General features: G+C 34.2%; 1 protein-coding gene across 1 annotated transcript in view; it reads left to right on the top strand.

Annotated features, from left to right (window-relative positions):
• The first annotated feature begins 778 nt into the window (after positions 1-778).
• Positions 779-22,695, top strand: part of LOC120331828 (E3 ubiquitin-protein ligase HECTD1-like) — a 55,884-nt gene continuing 33,967 nt past the window's right edge. The window contains exons 1-15 of the mRNA XM_078113978.1: positions 779-1,291; positions 3,865-4,099; positions 4,901-5,005; positions 5,917-6,039; positions 14,428-14,549; positions 15,208-15,358; positions 16,575-16,633; positions 17,349-17,566; positions 18,488-18,564; positions 18,733-18,955; positions 19,409-19,544; positions 19,967-20,150; positions 20,795-21,320; positions 21,861-22,045; positions 22,534-22,689. Of these exons, the coding sequence (XP_077970104.1) occupies positions 1,152-1,291; positions 3,865-4,099; positions 4,901-5,005; positions 5,917-6,039; positions 14,428-14,549; positions 15,208-15,358; positions 16,575-16,633; positions 17,349-17,566; positions 18,488-18,564; positions 18,733-18,955; positions 19,409-19,544; positions 19,967-20,150; positions 20,795-21,320; positions 21,861-22,045; positions 22,534-22,689 (2,640 nt within the window). The 5' untranslated portion in view covers positions 779-1,151. The remainder of the gene's footprint in view (positions 1,292-3,864; positions 4,100-4,900; positions 5,006-5,916; positions 6,040-14,427; positions 14,550-15,207; positions 15,359-16,574; positions 16,634-17,348; positions 17,567-18,487; positions 18,565-18,732; positions 18,956-19,408; positions 19,545-19,966; positions 20,151-20,794; positions 21,321-21,860; positions 22,046-22,533; positions 22,690-22,695) is intronic.

Raw genomic sequence — 22,695 nt, 5'->3', positions numbered from 1 at the left:
CTTCGTGACATTGGCCAATCAGCAAGATGCAAAAAAGGACGTAACAATGAGAGGAATTTTTCGCGGGTCAAAGGTTGGGGAAAGGTCCATGGTCTTTTTGCTTCGCAATATTTCGATCAGACCAAATCTTGCAAGCTGGTATTTGTCGACAATTGTGGAGTTATAATATTTTGGCATCTTTATATTACTGGATTATTGATTTTAAAACCATTTAAACCGATTTACATTGGTGAGCAATTGCAAATTTTCGGCGTGCAAAATTGATTTCGCTCGCGTGCATTTTTGCGGAGCGCTAGCGCCCTCGGGCGTGCACCTGCCATGGAATCCAGTCTGGTCCACCACCAAGTCCATGCTTCCGAAAACAAATAATACAGTAAAACTAATCCCATACCCGACTTGGAATGGTAACCGGACGAGAGGCCGTGGTTCGCCATATGAATAAGCCGTCTTATCGGCTTTCCTCTCCCCCGGGATAAATATGTAAATCCTATCCAGTGTGGCGCATCGTGCTAAGCGTTAGGAATACGCTCGCCACTGCATCTCTGATTTCCCTTCATGGGTTTGCAGGTTCAAATCCCATTCGGAGATGATCATGTGCGAGAAGATTGCTGGACTCCTCGCTGCTGTAGGGTGGTTTGGAATTGGATTGATATTTTTTTTGATTATTGAGTGTCTTTTCTTAGAAGCAAGAAAACATTAATTTCGATCTTATTACAAATACTTAAACTGCAATACAAACAGTAATAACTATTATTCTTCAACTTTAATACACAGTTTATTTTACTATCATTGTCTGCAAACTGTTAAATCAATACAGAGCAACACCGAGGTTCACATTCAGTGTCCTCATTACCATCAGTGAAAATGTCTTTGTGACTCGACGCAAGAGATTGTGCACACACAGTGCATAAGGACATTGGACCATATCAAACTTCATATACAAGGCAGGATATCACATTATTGGAAACTGGTGCTGTAACAAGCCTATATAAGTCATAGGCTTATCTAATAAGTTATTGTAAACTATCGGATTGATTCTTGCATTTATTGGATTATCTCAATCAAAAACGCAGAAGTAAACTTGGTTATTGGGAATTACATAGATAGAATTTTTAAATAAATTCTGATTTGAAATCGTCAACCCTTCGACCATGGCAGATGTTGATCCAGATACTTTGCTGGAATGGCTTCAGATGGGATTAGGAGAGGAACGTGATATGCAACTAATTGCATTAGAACAACTATGCATGCTTCTGCTTATGTCTGATAATGTGGACAGATGCTTTGAAATGTAAGTTGGATTATTTTTACTTTCAAACATGGTTGTCCAGAGTGAAATTTGAACATATTGCTCGTATCACGTAACTGCTGGTGGTTTATGGTTTATCTTAGTTGCCCTTAGGGCCGGTTTTTAATCATAGTTTGAAACGATATTTGCCAAAGTATTTTAATAAAAAAATGCAGGAGTTTGAAAATCAAAAATATATGATTTTCTTATTTTCTCTGTTTCTTGGAAGCCCGTTATATGCCGGTAGTTTTTTCAATTTCCCATGCATTGTACATAAGTTTTAACATAAGGTGTCATATTGTATGTCACAAGATAGCAATAACGTCACCAATGTGATTACCCAACTCAGCATGTCATACTAATGTTACGTCGGTTGAGTCACAGGATGCCATATAAGTCTATTTCTGATTCTGTATATAATGGATGCGCACGACAAATATTTTTGTAGTTGCTGTGTGTCATTCACTAAACACATAGACATAAAAAAAATCTTGTCCTTGTTGTCAAAGATATATTCTTAGGCTATTCTGAGAACTAGAATGAATATTTTTTGATTTTAATGCCGAATTTCCTAATAAAAAAATAGCTCTTTTATTTAAAAAGTGATGTGTTTATGCATTGGGTTTTTTGTTCATTAGTTTCATCCATTACTAATTTTTATTGACATGCTGCACACTGCGATATGATTTCTCAGTTCTGTCGCCTTCAGCTGATTTAAAAAAAATAGAGATGGCCGAAGAATTCAATCCAAATAAAATTCCGAGTCGCAATTCTTACCACTTCATGGCAGATCCTGCCACGAACGAACCGATGGCAGCCCTTGCCATGGGATATGGCGCTATTGCTATATGGCGGTTTATTCACAAAGTCATGTACCAGATATTAGTTTATCATGCGGAATTATATCTACTTAAACCTGAAACCTAACCCCAAATCCATCAAAACTGTATAAGAAAAATGTTCTAACTTACCCAATTATGTCATCGTCAAGAAAGCCCTGCCATTATAGTCGACATGCCGTGCTTATGGCAGCAAAATTTAACCCGCCATTGGTTCTCAACTTGCTGCCATGGTAACGGCATCTCGTCATTGGTTTGTGGCAGCTAAAAAGTAAGTATCGGTAAATAATGGCCATGGTTTGAAAATCCCGCCATGGTTTTGAAGAAGCTTCAGACGCCACAGAATACTTAAAACTGCACTTGGAAATTTCTCATTAATTCAAACCACAATGTAGGGGTTTAATTTTTTTGGGTCACTCTGTACTTAATAATATCGATGTGGGACAAATGGCACATATTATACAATATCAATATTATTTAATGTCATTACTTATCGATCTTAATAAGATTGGTACGTATGTTGATGGGTATTTGTCTGTTTGTCTGTCTGTCTGTTAGATGCATGCGATATCTCACGAAAGCGAGGTTTAATCTGCCCCAAATTTTGCATGTGCATTCACCATAGCTCGTACCAAAAGCCTATTGATTTTGGATGAATTATGTCATATAACTTGCGAGTTATTAATTAATTGGTGAGTACTATAGAGTCTGAGTGAATGAATGGGGGATCCCCAACTTTTATCGATAAGTCTTCGGTCTCCGACCGATATTCTCGTTTTTTCTATTGATGCTTAATCTTATATAAGTGTTGAAATTTAGAAATTGTGGGTCAATATTTGTATTTGTCACTAAATTAGGATATATCAATTAAAGATCAAAAATAAATTTAAAATAATCATAAATTTTGTAAGTTTTATTTGGGGATTAATAAAAATCGTTACTTAGGATGATTTATAGGTTTATTTTAAACCAATTAAACCTTTTGCGCTTCCCAGAGGAGTAGTCACAGCTTACTGGTTTTCTAATGATGATCATTTTAATGTTGCGGTTCATAATAACCCAAATATGCTTCGTTTTAAGTTGACCAATATAAGTACAGGTGTTCCTTGTGTCTGACTGGCTTTCCTACAGTTTAATTAACGATATCAAGTTTTATCATCCTTAAAACAATAGTTGTCTTCGGTTGAAGCTATTGTATTGATTGTAAATTGATATCAATATATGTTTGGTATGTACTTTGGTATGTATAGGCTTTGGTTGTATTTATCTAAAAGAAATCTTCCAATAATGCCTACATAACAATATATTTGATATACACATACAAATCGATCAATGAATTTGGATAGACATTGCCGGTTGAAAATTAAAAATTTATAACCAAAGCATGTATTATGGTATGCTGAATAGAAGGTAGCTTTTATGTATATATGCTGCCTTGTCTAGAGGCATGAAAACACTTAATTGGTTTCTGCGAGACTAACTACTTATCCTGCTTCTATGCTCTTGCGCCGCCGGATTCATATGCTTTTCTTGTTATAGTTGAACTATGTATGTCTGGAGAAGTCTGACCTTGGTCAGACGAAACGTTACAGAAATATATTTGTGTTAGTGTGCAGCAAGACTCCTGAATCACTCAGGTTAAACATTTTTGTTATCTATTGCGTTAAAATGTCCATACCCTCAAAACAATTTTTCGTTTTTGTAATACACAAATTCACTGTTTATTTATTCTTCTAGGTGTCCACCACGAAGCTTTCTTCCCGCTCTTTGTAAAATATTCCTGGACGAGACAGCGCCGGACAATGTACTGGAAGTGACAGCTCGTGCTGTGACGTATTATCTTGATGTTTCTGCCGAATGTACTCGCAGAATTGTTGCAGTTGATGGAGCTGTCAAAGCAATCTGTAACAGACTTGTTCTTGTTAACCCACAGGATAGGACAAGCAAAGACCTCTCTGAACAATGTGTTAAGGTAGGGGTTAATACTTTAATTATGCTTGATCATTATCTATAGCAGGGATCCTCTAACTTATGTAGTGAGAGTCATTGCTCCAAGAGAACCGCTCTGTTGCCTTCTTGGAGGGCTAAGGCCCAATTTGAGAAACCCTAATTTATGGCTTTCGGTCAACACTGATTTTGAAGTTATTGAATTTCTGCCCTTATTAATAATTAAACATACTTAATAGGCATACATTGTACAAACTGTACAGATAGGGGAAATTTCTGACTAATGCAAGTTTGGGTAATACTGTGGAGTCCATGACTCTGAGCTGAGTGGGTGGGTATCAGGAATATGAAGAAATTTATATGAAATACGATTTACCATGTTGATTAATAATGGGTGCTACTGTAGTATACGTATCAGAGCATTTTCCTTTGGGATACGTTGCTCTACTGCCTCCTCATTGGTACATACAGTTCTGGAGCGCCGATTAATGTTGTATCAAAAAAATGGCTTTGTCAAAAACTTGTTGGCTTTGTTGCAACAATAACTAAAAAAAGTAACTGGTACCCAACTCACAAAGGATGTTCACAGAGTCTCAAAGTTTAGTCACTTTTAAAAGGGAATATATTGACACCATATATTGTTTGTTGGCCCCTGCATGTGCACTAAATAAACACTGATTGAAAAAAAATAAACTTAGTCAAGATCTATTGAGAACTGACTTCATAACAGAATTGAAATTGTAACAAGACTACACGAACGCCTTGTCATTTCGTCAGTATTATACTTGGAATTACTGAATCATATTCATTGTCTATTTTCAAACAGGTTCTTGAATTCATTTGTACGAGGGAACCAGGTGCAGTATTCGATGCTGGAGGTCTTACTTCAACTCTTATCTTCATTTGCCAATGTGATACAATTATACATAAGGTTTGCTTTTTTCACTTTGTATTTTTGTAAGGAAAGAAAATACTTATTTTTGATTTCTGGGAACTGTAGACATTACCAATTATATTTTTATGTCTTAGCAAGACAAATTTTTAGCACGAAAAACGTGTATTAGCCAAATTTTTAGTGTGATCAGAGTTATGCGTATATAAGCCCCTTGGTTTAGGAACGTTTTTTAATTTTAAACTTGTCTTATATGCGAGCATATACAGTGGAATCAAACAATTATAAGGTGAATCAGTGAATTTCCTGCATTGATTTTACCACTCAGTTGTATTATGACCTTGTTCAATAAACCTGTTTGCTAGGTTAGTAAGCTTGCTATTACCAATAAAAGAGAAAAGGGATATTCCCCAGGGATGGTCTCATGCAACCTGTCATTACTCCTTATTGATTTATTGATACCATTCGTTTCCTGGGTTCTTTCCCAGGTTAGAAAAAAAACTCATTTGTGAGCAGGGGTGCTTTTAACCGATTGTTAGGTTACTTTTATAAACGTTTCAACAATCACTATAAACCTCACTTTGTATAAGTAACTATTGATAGCTACAAGGGGCGAATTTTGTTGAAGGACTGCAATCTTAATATTTTTGACCCAATTCATTGTAACCTGGGGCTGAGTGTTATATTATAATTGAAATTTTATGAACATTTTTATTTGAATTTCGATGTGTCCCACAGGCGGGTTTTTTTATTTACATTTTTTTAATGTTTACACCCAGAACTTATTGTGTGGATGTCTCATGGAAAAATCTGTTTTGTTATGTGAGTCTCGGCTTGTGATTCTTGAACAAGATTTCCATCGCCAATGCTTGAGGGATATCAAAATAGATAAAAAATGATAATTATGTTATGTATTTGTTCGAATAACATAATTTTTTTTCTAATTCCAGGACACACTTCATTCAGCAATGTCTGTGGTGACACGATTATGTGGAAAAGTGGAACCAACCAGCGAAACACTACCAGGAAGCGTTCAATCACTTTCCGCTCTGCTGCATTCAGAAGATCCTTCCGTAAGTACCTTATCAGATAGAGAGATTTTATTGCCATAAACAAAGTCAACAATATGGTGCATCTGACGAATAGTAAATTATTCGAATCGGTTCAGAGCTAAATTTTGAATCGCCGCCGCCGTTTTTTTTCCGCCAATGGTCGTGGTGAATTCTCCAATTTTTTTCCCTTGAAGTCATATTTTTTCAAGGCAATACTAACATATGACCATTTTCTGTAGTGAGTTATTGATAAAACATGTTTCTTATTGTGTGTGAATGCTCAGTAATCTATCTGAGTAATGTATTTTATGTCTTCAGTAATTCATTTGTTGAGAGGATCAATTACTATAAAAAAGTCGCTTACAATTATATATTTCCAAGTATTCGAGATTCGATATTATTCGATTTGATATTGAAATCACAAGGTATTCGAAAAGGCCCAGCCCTAGTCAACACAAATAATTCAGTAATAATTGGTCGTCAATTGTGAAATGGAAAGATTCAGGCCCTCTCAAACAAAAACACGGTTTAACCAATTATAGCAACAGTCAAAAAAAGTTTAATTATCCAAAGCACAACATATAATATGGCACCATTAGTATAGAATTAAGGGCGCTCCCGTAGTATCTGCACCAAGATGGCGGACACCAGAACGTAGTATGTGTACAAGGTTATGGTTAGGACATAATCTGATTCAAATTTTTCTTGTTTTAGTTCTATTACGAGTTCGGGGACTAGCCAAGTGACTCCCGTAGTATTTGTATCTGAAATTATGTCCTAACCCTAACCTGGTACACATACTACATGAGTACCGACCGATTTGAGACTGTTGAGGCAAGATAAATTATAACAGTATTCATGCAAAATTCATCGCTAGTTAAGCATATAGGAACGTTCTACGATTTTTGATAAAATCTATATTTCCAGTTTTAGGGGTATAGTCTACTAAATTTTTTTTAGCCATCAATATTCAAGCATTTTCTGTTGTGCTTTTTGTATGTGTTCTTGGTTGAATATTCCTTTTTCATGGAAATTTCTTCGCTAGTTGAACGTATAGAAACTTTATCATTTTTTTCAAAATTATCAAAATTTCCAGTTTTATTTTGATAAAAATTACTTTTAAGCAAACTTTTAATATTACGATTAGTGGCTGCACTTAACAAAGTAAACTTATAAAATCAGGCTTTTTGAATGTTTATACTAAATTTTGTTTATCAATATGAAGATATTACTGTTATGCTGTTTGTATGTGCTCTTGCTTTACTGAGATTGAAATATATAGACTTATAAATAATAAATGATCTTCATCATTCATTTATGGTGCAAAGTACAGTGCTGTCTCATTTCCTGTTAGATTCTTTCTTTGTCCATAGGATGTATTTATTTTTATGGCTCTTCAAGGTTTGGGTTTTAATTTGCAAAATTTACAATATATTTGATATAATTTTACAGTTTTGCCTGTGTTTATTCTTCTTACCTTTCAACAGTTTTATATTTCAATCTGAACCATCAGAAACTACCGTAATTATTGAAACGATCCAGGTATGTCCGTAACCTTAACAATAAACTGGTGCTCTGGTGTTATCATTGCAAGCCTGTATACTTGGCTATTGTACAAGTAATTCACCACATGTTAGGGTTGTCATATTGTGTTTTCGCTCATTCAAGATAAAAGCAAAAAATCTTAAAAATAATGCTTATGTCGTCGATGAATGAACAAATACTGTACAAGACAAACTGAAAGAAACATAATTTACTTAAAAAGATGAAAATAATATATCACACTTTGTGTAACTTGACTGAATTTCAAAACTATGTAATACAAACTTTGATTAATGAATATTGGATGCAACACTGTCCAACACTTGACTGATACCTCTTAAGGCCGTATACAAAATTTACTGTTAGTAATAATATGTTCTTTTCTTGTCATTGTTGTGAACTGCTTGTCTGAGGAAGTCTGATTTTGGTCAGACGAAACGTTACAGAAATAAATTTGTGTTAGTGTGCAGAACTAAATTGCAGAATTTCATAGAACAATAAAAGTAAGCTTTTAAGAAGCCTAACAGATGCCCAGTTTTTACCATGGTATTAAAACCCCTGCATTCTGATGAATTTAATATTTTTCCTGTTTAGCTTTACAAGCATTCAAATATTGATCTCGTTGTAGGAAAGTTTTTGGTGAAATTTTATTATTTCCTAAAACTTGTCATAATGGAAATTCCCAATCAGTTATTCTGAAATATAAGGTAATGTCTGTAAATTGATAAACATAAATTAAATTGATATATTCAACGGCTTTAATGTACTATGTAAATTACATTACATCGAAATGGTGCTGTATTAATTTAAATATATTTGGTGTGTAAGCCTGTAGAGCAATAAGGTTTTTGAACCACGTAAGTTAAGTTAAGCCATGTAAGTGTGAAATATTTACAGTGTTACAGAAGCAAAAGTGGAAAACAATAAGCCTCGTGCTAAAACTTAATTTAATCACAATCTCAATAAATTCCTTTAGATATTTTTTAGCTGAAACATCAAAATTTGGTTTTACCTTGGTTGTGGAATAATAATACATTTACAATAACATCTAAATCCAGCATTGTGGGAATTCCCACTATTTGAATAAGTATTGCCCATGTCAGCTTTGGAAGGTAAAATTTTAACCTGATTTTATATGAAATCAGTTATGTTCAAATCATGTCCTTGTATTATTTAATTTTTTCATTTTACCGGCGGACCATGTTGAAAAGCTAATTCAACAGATTTGCTGTCAAAATCAATACGCTTCTCTCAATAGATTGAAAATTAGCTTGTCACGTTTAGACTGTGTGATGTCATAGTGTAACCTATTAATCACTGTTATGATGTATCAATGATTATTGTCATATGACTCAAATTGTCAACTGTAGGCTTGCTAGATCTTGCTTATATTTATTAGATATTGACATTATACCTGACAGGGATGGCCAAAAACTGAATTATTCACTATTCCAAATGTATTCTAAACTTTTGTTTTTGAAAACTGAATATTTATTAGACTATACCATGTTTAATTAACATATGGTAGCCATTGTATATTCAAATTGTTCAGTTTTGGAAATATGGAAAATTATTAAAAAATTTTATTTTAGGGTGAATTATTTACAAATTTTTGTTCTCAATGTGGATTTTAAGGTCCACCCTATATTGTACCACATTGTATGATATTTTTAAACTCCCACATTTATAATTTTGGGGCGCAGTTGCCTAGCGATAACGAGACTTAATTAACTTTGCTCAGCTTCAAATCAAACCCCTCTTATAACCCAAGACTTGGCAATGCGGCAACTCAAAGATTCTTGTAGTTTCAAAATTGTAGTTTTTTGCTTACTGTTAGATATCAGTGGAAGCTTGTACAGGGCCTTGTTCAGAGCAAAAGTAAACAGTAAATAAAGTTACCTTTTTCACCTACGCCAACATGAAAGGCACCAACGAGTTTTGAACTCGTCGCCCAAGCTTTAGGAGAGCTATAACCAATGAGCCATGGCATAAGTGTTGTAAAACAAACAAATGAACTGTTTCAGCCATATTACGTATAAAAATCCAGTTAATCAATAAGTTATTATAAGGATTAGCCCAGTTACATGAGAGAATGTTCTAATCAGATTTCCAGGCTGATTATCAGTTTGGTCACATTGTCACATGCATGTGTTAATGTGGTAATGACATTTGAATTGAGCAATGTGGTAAATTGTCAAAGAGAATTAATCCAATGATATGGTATAAATATTTTCTAGATATCTGGAGCGCATATGGGCCATTCCAAGCAAAAGTTGAATTCCATCAATTTTTTAAAAAGTGTAATGAAAGTAATTTTTTTTATTTTTGACATCAAAAGACATTGGAATTTTATCGAACTGCATTCATTTCATCGAACAATTTAAAATTTCACCCAGGTTTTTGATGGTGTATAAAAAATGGTCTGAAATGTGGAAATTTTGGTATAATTGACATATTTTGTGATGATTCCTGACACAAAGTGTTTGATTGTGTGGTACAGTTATTTCATATGGAATTGAGGCACTGGATTTAAGTTAATAAAGTTTAAATGTTTGCAGTGCTGTATGACATTTCTTCACCCATTTACCGATTTATTACCAGAATTTTAGGAGATGATAGAGGCCGCTATTCCGAAGTGGAAAAATGTCCTGTAGTGTCACGTCCCTTTAGTGTTACATACAATATGCACATTATTGGCATGGATTTACAGTGTTACATTAAGTAACTTGAGCAACACATAGAGGGGTCCTTCAGCTACTGCACGAGAAAATATTATGGGCTCCTACTGTACCATCGCAAAAATTTACAGCACAACACAACGTACTGTTAGTGCATGGTGGATTTGCCGTCCTGTAGTGTCACGCTATATCTTACTATATTTTTTTTTATCTACTAAGTAAGTCTTGGGTGTAATCTTTGTGCAATTTTTTACATATTCAATAAAGCAACTGATTGGACAATGAAACAAAACATGTAGCTGAAAATGTGAAAATATATTGCATCCAACAACATGCAAAATTTCTGGAATTGTCCTGTAGTGTCACTTGGAATAGCCAATATTCAGATTTGAATTGGTCATTTTGCAGGGTATTTGAACCAGAGATATGTTGTGTTATCCCCGCTTATGATCCGATCCCCTAAAAACGAGCCTAAACGGTGAATTCACATAAAAGCCCTATAAATTGTATGCTCTTATAGTGAGAACTTTGGCATGGTTCTGGTTGTAGCTGAGAGAATTAAGTTAGCCTAATGTCATTTCATTTTAGTTATGCGTATACAAGCTGTACACTTAGTTGAAGAGTTTTTTCGAGTTTCAAACTCGGCTTCGATGCAAACACTGTCAAGGCTAACGCTTTCATAATATAGCAATAATTTTAAAAAATAAATTTGTTGAACTCCATAAAGAAACTTCTCAGTATTGCTATTGATCATCTGTTATCTCTGCCCATGGTAATGACTTCGAAGCTTTGAAAGTAGACTGGCTATCACCAAGTTCTGATGAAAAACATGCTTTGGTATGGTGCCAATCCTAATCAATTTCTTAGCAATGTCAACCAAGGGCTGCCAATTGAAACTCGAAACAAGTAATTAGTTGATGGCATTTACATGAACGGGCTCAGTTTAGAGTAACGATAATTTGCTTGCAACTTGATATACATGTACTTGAGATAAGTGCAACAACACTCTGACAATAATCACTAACAAGAGAGCTATGCTCAAATATATGACACGTAGCGCCACCCAGTGGCAATAATTTTGATGATGTCATAGTGAAAAAAAAAAGTAATAGCCTTCTGGAGAAAAATTTTATCTTTAACCACTGAAAATATCAAAGCAATTGGTCCAGTATTCGAAGAGAAAAGCGATTTTTTAAAAATGGAGACGGAGACAAATAACAATAACAATAACAACAAAATTTTGAAACGATCGTTATGGCCACTAAACGTGTCCAATAATTGATGTTAGTTGGCTAATTCGCAAAATTCATATGCTATTTACCATTGATATCAGTAATTTTGTAATTCTCCATTTTTTCTAATCCTTAGCATGATTTTTTTTTTTTTACTGGTTGGAAAAAATAAACTTGTCTTGACCCTTTCAACCTAACAACACATTTAATGATGTTGCTATGGAATTAACTTGTAGCAAGGTCAAACAACAAAATTCATGAAAAGGTCGTTAGAAACCAAATTTATCAGTCATAAGTCCTAATTCACTAATAAAGAATTAATTACATAAATTTCTTGAATCATTATTCAATTTTAAATTCTGAAAGATTACTTTCTATTATATTAAATATAGAGGCAGATACATTTTGCTAGAGAAATTTAGAAGTTTTTTTTTCGACAATCTTTTATTGCAGAAAAACCAAATTTATTTGTTATAAACCATAAGTCACCAATGAAGGAGCGTCATTAATTATTACTTCTTTGTCATTCTATTTTCAATTCTGTAAGATTACTTTATATTATATTGAATACAAACACAGACGGTCAAACTCGTATTGCTAAAGAGCTCAAACATTCTTTTTGGCAATCTCCTGTGAAAGATTATATTTGAGGTAATAAATAGGTTCTTTTTTTGTTCCCAAAATTGAGTTGTTTTTCATAAATTTCCCATATTGACCAATATCTAGTCATGTGCACAAGACACTAAATATTGATACCTGTTGTTCTAGGCTCAGTTTTATGGTAAATAACATTATAAATTCAGTAATACCCTCAATTAGCTGCCATTTCTTTATAGTAATTCAATTAGTATTTATTAGCAAACATTCTATATTGACTGACATTATCTAGAATTCTCTGAAATGACCAATTACCTCATCTTGTGTTTGTTTTGTTTCTGTAATTAGGCCTACGCAAACATTTTGTTTATCTTGTTCACAGTGCAGTATGAATTTCTACCACCCAGACGGACTAAAAATTAAACAAGCTTATCTTCTCAATTTCACATTGCTATAACAAAAATGCTATTAAATGTCCAGGTCGATTGTACATCTTATCAAATTTCAGTCAAATTATAATGGTTATAATAGTGATATATATTTTTCGTTACGATATTGGTTCTACAAGGAAATGATTTCTAATGTCTAGGTACATTGTACATCTTATCAAATTTTAAACAAATTTGGATAATTATACTCTTTTTGTTGAAGTATTATTTATATTTAACAAGGAAATACTTTCTATTGTATGGGTAATTATACATCTTATCAAATTTCAACCAAATTATGATACTTAGGCTATTTTTTGTTAATAAGGTATTATTTCTATTTAACAGAAAAAGGCTTTTCAATGTTTAGTTGAATTGTAAATCTTGTGTATGTAACCAATTTGAAAATCAAACCCTGCTATCCATATGGTAGGCCATTAGCTCTTTCAATTTAAATAATTGTATAAGCATTTATGAATGTTATTAAAAGAAGGTAACAGTAATGCTTACTCAGCAATTTCACTCTTTCTTTGTCTAGGAAAAATCAATACTGATCTAGTTACACATTCTACATTGAATATTTAAGAATGTCTGGAACCTTAAGCCTTTGTGAGATTATTCATCGTAGTAACATGTTTGGTCCTGTCTCAGTTGGTATGAAAATGGCAAAAATATCATTACTATTTTACTATCTTAATGTTTAACCTGAGCTCATAGCAAAGAAATAATTGTAAAGATTATGGGGTGTCCCTAAAGTCTTCAAATTTTTTAAAATTTCAAAGGGAGTTTATCGATACTTTTATTGTTTTGGCCCTCACTGAAGTAAAAATACTTATCAAACAATTACTGATTAAAAACAACAAACCTGGACACCTGGTTATTTAAAATATACAGAGAGTTCATATCAAAATTGAAATTGTAGAGGGACTTTAAATGATCTTGCTGTATATCGACACAAATGTATTTCTGTAATGTGTCGCCTGATCAAATGCAGAACAAACACAACATAATTTAGCTATGTCTAATCTGTGGGTTTGGAAACTTCAAAAACACTGCACTAGTGAACACTAGTCAAGTGAATCGAAACTCGCGTTAGATGTGTCACAAGCTTAGAGTTCCGTAATAGAGCACCATGATTCCCAGCACCTGTACACAACGAAACATCTGCTGAAATTTGCTCAATAAAAATGCTGCGCTCACGCTATTGTCTATGTATGTGACTTCATTCATAAAGCAATTTCTTTTGAACCCATGACGATCACATTACTTTTAATAATGAATTTCCGGTACTCCCCATAGTGTATGTACCAGGTTAGGGTTGGGCCATATTTTATGTCGATTCTCCTTATTTTAGTTCTATTACGAGTTCGGGGAATGTCTGTGTTAGTGTTAGCCAAGTGAATATACCTCCTGCCCATAGGTTTCAGTCCCTTTACACAACTTGGTGTAAAGTAGGCAAACAAAATCAGTTACCTCCATATTGGTACGCACACTTCTATTCTGGAGCACCCAATTTTCTTTATGTCGTAACTCGTAACATGAAAAGTGAACGTAATAGGGTACTAAATAATCAATATTTTGTTCCACATTCTGTGTGCTCAATTGTGCTTCTATTTTCATCAAATTTTATTGATTATTTCAAAGGTTTATTTGCTTAATATAAATTTGGAAATGAAGCCCTCATTAATTATATTGTTTACAGCACAATCTAAATTGGAATTCTCAGAAAATCAATCGCTTCAGATTCATATATGAACAAAAAATAAATTTGAAGGACAGCCTGCTGCTTACAATGATACTTGCATTTGTTTTGTAGCGATAGTAGAATCTTATTTCTATAGGCATGTTTGTTTTTATAAGTTATGAACTTCATATTCCTGACTACAAGTTTCTGGTAAATAATATCACTATGTTAACTATTTCATCTTTCAGGTGTCAGACGGAGCTTTGAGGTGTTTCGCTACTCTCGCAGACAGATTTACTAGAAAAAGCATCGATCCTGCACCACTTGATGCTCATGGACTCACCAAAGAACTTATTAAACGATTGGCAAAGTGAGTCAAGTTTTCTTGCTTGTGACTAAATAAAGCGTTTTCATTCTGAACAAGTAGCTGTACAGACAGTACAGTCGAGTATTGACTAGTCTTCAGAAAGATTAAAATCTTTTAAGTAGGCTCTGCCTACCTTTACTGCAGACATGGAATATTAATAAACAGGGATTTTCAACTCATGAACAGAGTTTGGTCCGAAGCTCTAACCACCGGTTATTTCATCATGAACTCACCATTCCAAAGATAATTAGCTTTGTGCTCTGTATTATGCTTGTAAATCTCAACTTCATGTTTTCACCAACAATTTTTTTTTTGAAATATCTATTATTAAACTTTCACTCTTCATTTCATGACCAAGTAGAAGCGGTCAGATCTTGATTATTCTCTGACATTTACAAAATGAAAAGATGAAAACTTATGTAGGATGACATAACATGCCCAGTTCACAATACTTTTTCTCAATAAACAGCACTTTATCTATAGTTTAATACATTGAGTTCCTTGTTGATCAGTGGCTGGTTTTTTAGAAGAGTAAAGTTAGAAAACAGCGGAAGATTGTGTGTTCAAATTTCTTCATTTAACTTGAAAATCATATTTTTTGCAAATATACTATCATTTAAAAAAGTGGAATTCTGATTTCAAAAATAAAATTTCTTTACAGTTGTGGAAGTGCAAGAGCACCAGTTAATAACAAACCAGGGGCAGCAGGAGCGACGCCAGGATCAACCCCAGATCAGAAACATAACTTTGGAATTACCACCATCATTAGTTTGCTGATAACACTATGCAGAGGATCACCATCTATTACTCATGTGAGTGTCGGCTTTCTGTTTTACTCTGGGATGTTCAAAGTTGGGGGGTTTTGAGGTTTTGAATACCTGATGATTTCAAAATTGATTTGAAATTTTTTTTTTTTTTCGATTTGAATCTTTGATTTTTGGAAGATAGTCAAGTCCATGTGACTTTATCATTGTGATGGATGATATAAGCACATAAATTACTGAAAACATAGAATCCATCATTTTGCTGGGCATTCACACACAATAAGAAACAAGTTTCATCAATAATTAAACATGATGAAAAGATTTGTATGTCAAACTCACATTGTGAAAAAATGACAAATTTACCTCTATCTTTTTGTGGCCAACTTAAAAACAAGATGGCGGCGATTCGAAATTTTCGTCTGGAACGATTCGAATAGTTTACTATTCGATTTTGAAAAGCCCAGCTTTTTACTGTAGTTTTGATTGAAAAATGGATATTTAGAGTGATTGAACTCTCGCAGTATAAGAATAAAAATAAAGAAACACATTGTTACTTACCGATTGCATGTGCAAATTAAAATTACTCTATTTAATGACTCGGATGTATTGACTGCTACAGTAGTTAATATTCAGTATTTTAATTAATGAGTAAACGAATAGCTTGCGAGCAAGTCACTAGGTTTCTCTGACTTTGAGAATACTACTTTGTCTTAGAATACTACTTTCTAATATGCCTGCTTCTGAATTAATTTGACTCATTTTGTGACTCATTTTGATCGATTTGATAGCAAGATTTAAAACATTTCCTAGATTCTAATCTGTATAACTAGACTTTACTGAAAATAATGCTAGTACTTTTGCCATAAAATCATCGATGTTTTGCGTTCATAGTTGGTATTCTGGAATTGTGCACTGATGTTATCAGTATTCTAATGAGGAATATTATCTCCTTATCAGTTGTCATCTTAATGGTGCCTCTACTATTGCATTCGGTACTCCTGTAGTATGTCTACCAGGTTAGGGTTGGGCCATAATTTTATTCCAATTTTGCTTATTTTAGTTATATTACAAGTTCTGGGACTGTTTGTGTTAGCCAATTGAATATAACCTCTGCCCATAGGTTTCAGTTCCTTTACACAACTTGATGTAAAGTAGGCGTTAGTTAGGCTACCTCCATATTGGTACACACACTTCTGGAGCTTTATATGATTTATTAGGTATTGAAGCTCATATAAAATTATCCTTCTATATATTTTTAACTCAGGAATTACTCAGATCTGATCTTCCAACAGCAATTGAAGAAGCGATGAAAGGGGATGAGAGGTAATGTTTTACTCACTCAAAACTACTTTTGAAAATTTGCTTCAATAACTGTCATATCAGAGATATACAAAAATAATTTAATTACATTCAAAATTTCTAATAATCAAAACAGTGAGTATATGATTTGGGAAGAATTTGAAAAACATTTGATTTGTATTTAGTCTAACTATAGACTTTATTTAGCTCATTACACTATAAAAAACAATGTTTATCTGACCTTTCCGGCATTTCTGATTTTTAAAAGTAGAATAATACCGAAATAGACACTGCAATATCAGTTATGATTTAATTTTCGCTTCTTCAAATATAAACCTCAAACGCCTATCACTCTGAACATGGGCCAAATACATAAAAAAATTGAATTGATAATTGTTCTTGCTTTCACTGAATTTGTCGAAACACTGCCTTTAGTAAAGATACTCGATAAATTACTATTTATTAAAGAAGGCCTATTTTCATTATTAAAAAATTTGGAGAAAGTCCACGAGAGTGCGTAAATTGTCAGTGTTGCTTGTGGTCCTCTGCTTGGATATTGAAGATTTTTGAGAAATTACAATATAAAGAAGGCCTATTTTCACTATTAAGAAGTTTGAAAAGTCCACATGAGGGCGTAAAATTGTCAGTGGTTGCATCATTGCATGTTGCTTTGCTCGGTTTCAAACCTTTCATGCTTTGAGTAAATTCAGTTCAAAAGAATTTCTTAATACTTTTTCAGATGCTGCCTTGACACGATGCGACTCGCAGACCTCATTTTAATTGTTTTATTTGAGGGTCGTGATGCAATACCAAAGCATGGAATGGCTGTTGGTGCCGGACGTAATTTAGCGTTTCACAGATTTGAAGGTTTCGGGGGTGAAAGGTCACATAGACAACTGATCGATTGTATCAGAAGTAAAGATACAGACACGCTTATTGATGCCATTGACACTGGAGGTTTGTACATTAATTGATATTTTGATACTTCCATGGTGTGTGTACCAGGTTAGGCCATTATTCTATTCCAATTTTCGGTACTCCCGAAGTATGTGAACCAAGATGGCGGACAACGAAATGTAGTATGTGTATCAGGTTAGGTTTAGGACATACTTCTATTCCAATTTTCGGTACTCCCGAAGTATGTGAACCAAGATGGCGGACACCGAACGTAGTATGTGTATCAGGTTAGGTTTAGGACATACTTCTATTCCAATTTTCCATATTCTAGTAATATTACGAGTTCGGGGACTAGCCAAGTAACTCCCTTAGTATTTGTACCTGCAATAATGACCTAACCTTAATCTGGTACACATACTACATTTCGGTGTCCGCCATCTTGGTTCACATACTTCGGGAGTATCCAATTTTCCTTATTTAAATTCTATTACGAGTTCAGGAACTGTCTGTGTTAGCTGGGTGAATATACCCCCTGCCCATAGGTTTCAGTCCCTTTATACAACTTGATGTAAAGTAGGCAAACAAAATTAGTTACCTCCATATTGGTACACATACTGCAGGACCGCTAATATTTTTTATGCGGTGATGGCCAGATGGAATTCGAAAAAAATGAGAATTCTGTATTTTATGAATAATTGAATACATGGCCAAAGCAAAACGGATTGAAATAGATTCTGATCCAAATATATCTTAGAATAGTTTAATTCAAAAAATTCCATTTTCTTCAACTGAAGTTCCATGGTATGAATTTGTAAAAATATAGAACTAATCGGTGTATAAACCTCAGAGACCTATGAAGATAGAACTGACTTTAAAAATGGTTTCAGTTCAATATCAATTTGGCAAAAATAAAACCTGCCAGAGTTCATTACTTTTATAGAACAAGTTTTATTTTTTACCTGTTTTTCGTTTTTTTTTTAGCGTTTGAAGTCAATTTCATGGATGATGTCGGACAAACTCTTCTGAATTGGGCATCTGCTTTTGGGACACAAGAAATGGTAAATTTATTATGACATTGACACAGTCCACTCAAAAATGAAAAACCCACAGAACCCCAATTGTTGTTTGCGGAACATTGGGGTTCCATGGACCCTGATTAAAAAGCACTGTTCTAGATCCAGCCTGTGTTTTATTTATTATAACTTAAGTCTATTCTTTCTATTTAGGTTGAATTCCTATGCGGTCACGGTGCAGATGTTAATCGCGGTCAACGTTCATCGTCCTTGCACTACGCAGCATGTTTCGGGCGACCTAATGTTGTTAAAACTCTCCTTCGACACGGAGCGAATGCTACATTGCGAGATGAGGAGGGGAAAACCCCTTTAGAAAAAGCTAAAGAGAGAAATGATGAAGGACATAGGGAAGTTGTGAAAATACTGGAGTCTCCTGGTAAATAGCAAATGAATTGAGCATTGAAACTTTTATTTGGACATAACTATGTTGAGTAACGCTTAGCCTTACAGTGATAAATGCACCGGACAAGTTGCAATAAATTTAATCATTATGTATTTTTACTATGTGAGTGTTAAACAACTGTCGGATTACTTATGTTTGATGCGAGAAATCTGATTGTTGCAAGGACCACAATAAATAAATGACTTGGCAAGATTGTGAGTTGTGACCCATTGGCCGCCTGTTTTGCACCCTGCATCATGCTAATTCTTTTGAAAATTGAAAAAATTATAATATGACATATGACCATATTACACTTAAATTATATCTATGAAAGCTTGTTAATTGAGAGGTACAATCAAAACTCGTTGTGAAGAACAACTTTTGATGAAGTTAAAATCTCCTATTAATCTCCTTCGCTGTACTTGAATATACTAATTCTTATTGCAGAAAAATATGTCACGCCAGAAACAGACAAGAACAAATCAAAGGCAGAAAAGCCGTCTAAAAAGAAAGCGGAACCGAAGGAACCACCTGTTGAAAAAGAAAAAGGAGATCCTGAGATGTCACCGATATATCTTAGCAAGTCTGTATTATTTTCTATTTGAAAAAAAAATAAATTTGGTGGTTGCTGCCCTATGATGCTATTAATAGCCCTTGGAGTGGTTTTGAAAATGTTTTCGAATTCTATCCCAGTTTTTTTCTTTCGTCCAGTTTTAGATTTTATACTCTGATAATGGTAAAAAATAGGTTTTGACTGAGCATTTTAAGCAAGTTAATATTACTCTGTATTCGAAAAAAGACTTTTTGATTGATGGGGGGTTTTGTTGACCAATGCAACTGTGAGAAACTCTTAATGGTGATGAAAATGTTAATATCCTATTCCAGTTGTAAATTTTGGTCCCATTTGAGTTGCGCACTAAAATTTTTGTTGGTGTTCTTACATGCTTGGCAATATAGCATTATCCACTCTTTCTCATTAATATAATTTCTGTTCCATTCCTTCAGAATGCTTCCAATCTTCATAAGCACTTATCAAAGAGCAGTTTCAACAAACGTTCGAAAACTCTCTCTCGCCCTCGTGAGAAAAATGACTCTCTATTCTTCGCCGGATCATTTGAAAGATGTTTCTAAATTAAACGGAGTTCAGGAAGGGTTTGCTGATGTTGTATCCACAGCTTTGGATCAAGAGGTGGGTTCGTTTATATACCAGGGGTGCGGAGTGGGTGAGGGGGGGTATTTCAAAAAATTTAGGAAAACTCCGCAATAAAAATATTTGAACTTTGGCTCTGAATTCTGGGAAAACCTAATTTTTGCCGCAAAAAACTTTAATTGTCTGTTGAGAATTTTTAGTCCACCAAAACTGTTACTGCCACCGTTATATTTGCATATAAGCCGACCCTCTAAAAATGGCCCTAAAACGGTGGATTTATAAAAATTTGCACATGACCCCACAAAACAGGCAAGCGATCACGTATATGACAACCAATCACAGACTGGTATTGCTATCATAGCGCACCAAGCGCTGCATTGTGTGTTTGTGTGCACGCTCTTATCGTGAGAACATAACATGGTTCGAGTTGTAGCTGTTGGAATTAAGTTAGCATAATGTCATTTCATTTGTGCGCGGTCATAGTTATGAGAGTATACTCTGAAATTTTAGTGTGATCAGAGTTAAATCAGTGTGTATCAACAGACTCCTTAGTTTGGCAACTTTTTTCTGAAATTTAAACTTGGCTTATATGCGAGGGCCGAGGATATACGGTAGTGCTACAATGCCTAATTTGAGTCCAAATAAGAGGATTACCGTCCATTCATTTTGTTTTTGCTTTGCAGGATGATGAAGAAAGCCATTATTCAAGCCTACAGATTGTTAAAAACCTGATGGATAAAAGCCGAGATCATTTCATCAACTGTCTCTCACGAGACTGGGTCGTCAATAAGATAGAAAACATCGGGGAATGCGGTAAACAAGAAAACATGGAAATTGGAGAAAACTTGGATGAGGATGCAACTAAAAAGGGGGCAGTCGGGGGCCAAATTACCACCCCGACTGAGGAAGTGAATTCACAATCAAAATCTGGCACGATTGATGACGTACCAGACTCGAAAACACCATCAGATACCCAAAAAGTTGAAGTTAAAGTTTTAGCTGAAGCGACATCAATCGCACCGAAAGTGGTTTATAACTGGCAAGGGAAATGGACTTTAGTTCGTGGCCGAGATGGAATGTACCTGTGGAGTGATTCGGTTGCAATCGAACTCTCAAATGGAAGTAATGGATGGTTCAGATACATCTTGAATGGCAAGTTATCAACAATGTACTCAAGTGGGAGCCCTGAGGGTGGAGCCGACAGTTCAGGTATTGTTACTGATTTTTTTGACCTCGTATATTAAGTGGTTTTTGGTTAGTCATTGGTTTGTGACATTTACAATAAACTATCATTCTAGCAGAGCTCAATAAAGGTATATCTGATGTTCATGTGCGTTCTTGTTTTTAAAGTGTATAAAGTTTGAAATGCAGCTCTTTGTCTTTGACTGGTTGGCCACCCCTAATATAGAGGTTAAAGACCTTAGTTTCAAATCTCATTTCGCATTTTGGGGTTTAATGAATCGGGTAGCATATGAAGTTATATTCGCTTTACAATGATAATATTGTTAAGCTTAATTTCTATGTCTCTGGATTTTAAAACAGTGAATAAAATTTATGTGGTGAATTCTAGAATGTATTTGGAATTCCTGTTTTGAAAATAATTTTTCAGAATCTATTCGAAATAGTATTCAGTTATGGTTATCCCTGCCAATAGCCTATCAAAAAAAAATACTGCCCTACTAAAAATAAAAGCTTTTTAAAGTGACTGAATGTGTTGAAATATATTAAATATATCCCTCTTTTTAACAGACAGCAAAGTGGAATTTCTAGACAAGCTACAGAGAGCACACGCTGAAGCTGTATCAAGCCAAGAAGGCCTTGTATTGCAACCGATTTTCACCAAACATGGCCGACCTAAAATAGTTGTTGGTAACTGGTCAATGTGCAGCAATAATCAAGGAGAATTAACAATAAGCAACATTGATGGACATCAGGTATATAATTTTCTATTTCAAAATCAATGAAGTGCTTGGTCGGGTCAGGTTATTCCCAAAATGGATCAAATAATTGAATTTATCTAGATTTAATTATATACAAGTTAAATACAACATTTTGAATTTTTGATGTAGTTATCCATAAAATATTATTCATATCATATTTCAGAAATTCGATATGTTCTTCAATAACTCTTTCTTTTTGCAACCTATTTTTTAGTTTATTACATCTGCTCGCGCCCCACATCAAAAATAACTAGCTGACAATAAGCTACAAATAACAGATAGTGAGGCCAAAGTTTTTTTTATTCGAAAAAAAGCTGATGTGTATTGAACCTAAATATTCAAAATAAGACATGCATGATCAAATCTAACATTTATTTTTATTTTTAATTAGCTTCCCAGCCCCTCAAAAAATTTTCTACGCCCCCTTGTGGCTCGCTGTTTGATAACCACTGACCTAAACCATCATTCTTTTTATTCCCCAGGCAACAATACTGAGCGAATCAGTGAGTGGATTTACGTTCGAATCAAACAGAGGAACGAAGCATAATTTTGAACCTGATTCGAAAGCCACGGTCGACTTCACAACAGGCGTTGTCAGCAGACCATCTTCTGCTCAAGGAAGCGTGAAAAATAAAGAGGTAAAA

This window comes from Styela clava, chromosome 6 (assembly GCF_964204865.1).
Source record: "Styela clava chromosome 6, kaStyClav1.hap1.2, whole genome shotgun sequence".
NCBI classification, from domain to species: domain Eukaryota; kingdom Metazoa; phylum Chordata; class Ascidiacea; order Stolidobranchia; family Styelidae; genus Styela; species Styela clava.
This window is presented reverse-complemented; position numbering and strand designations above follow the sequence as displayed.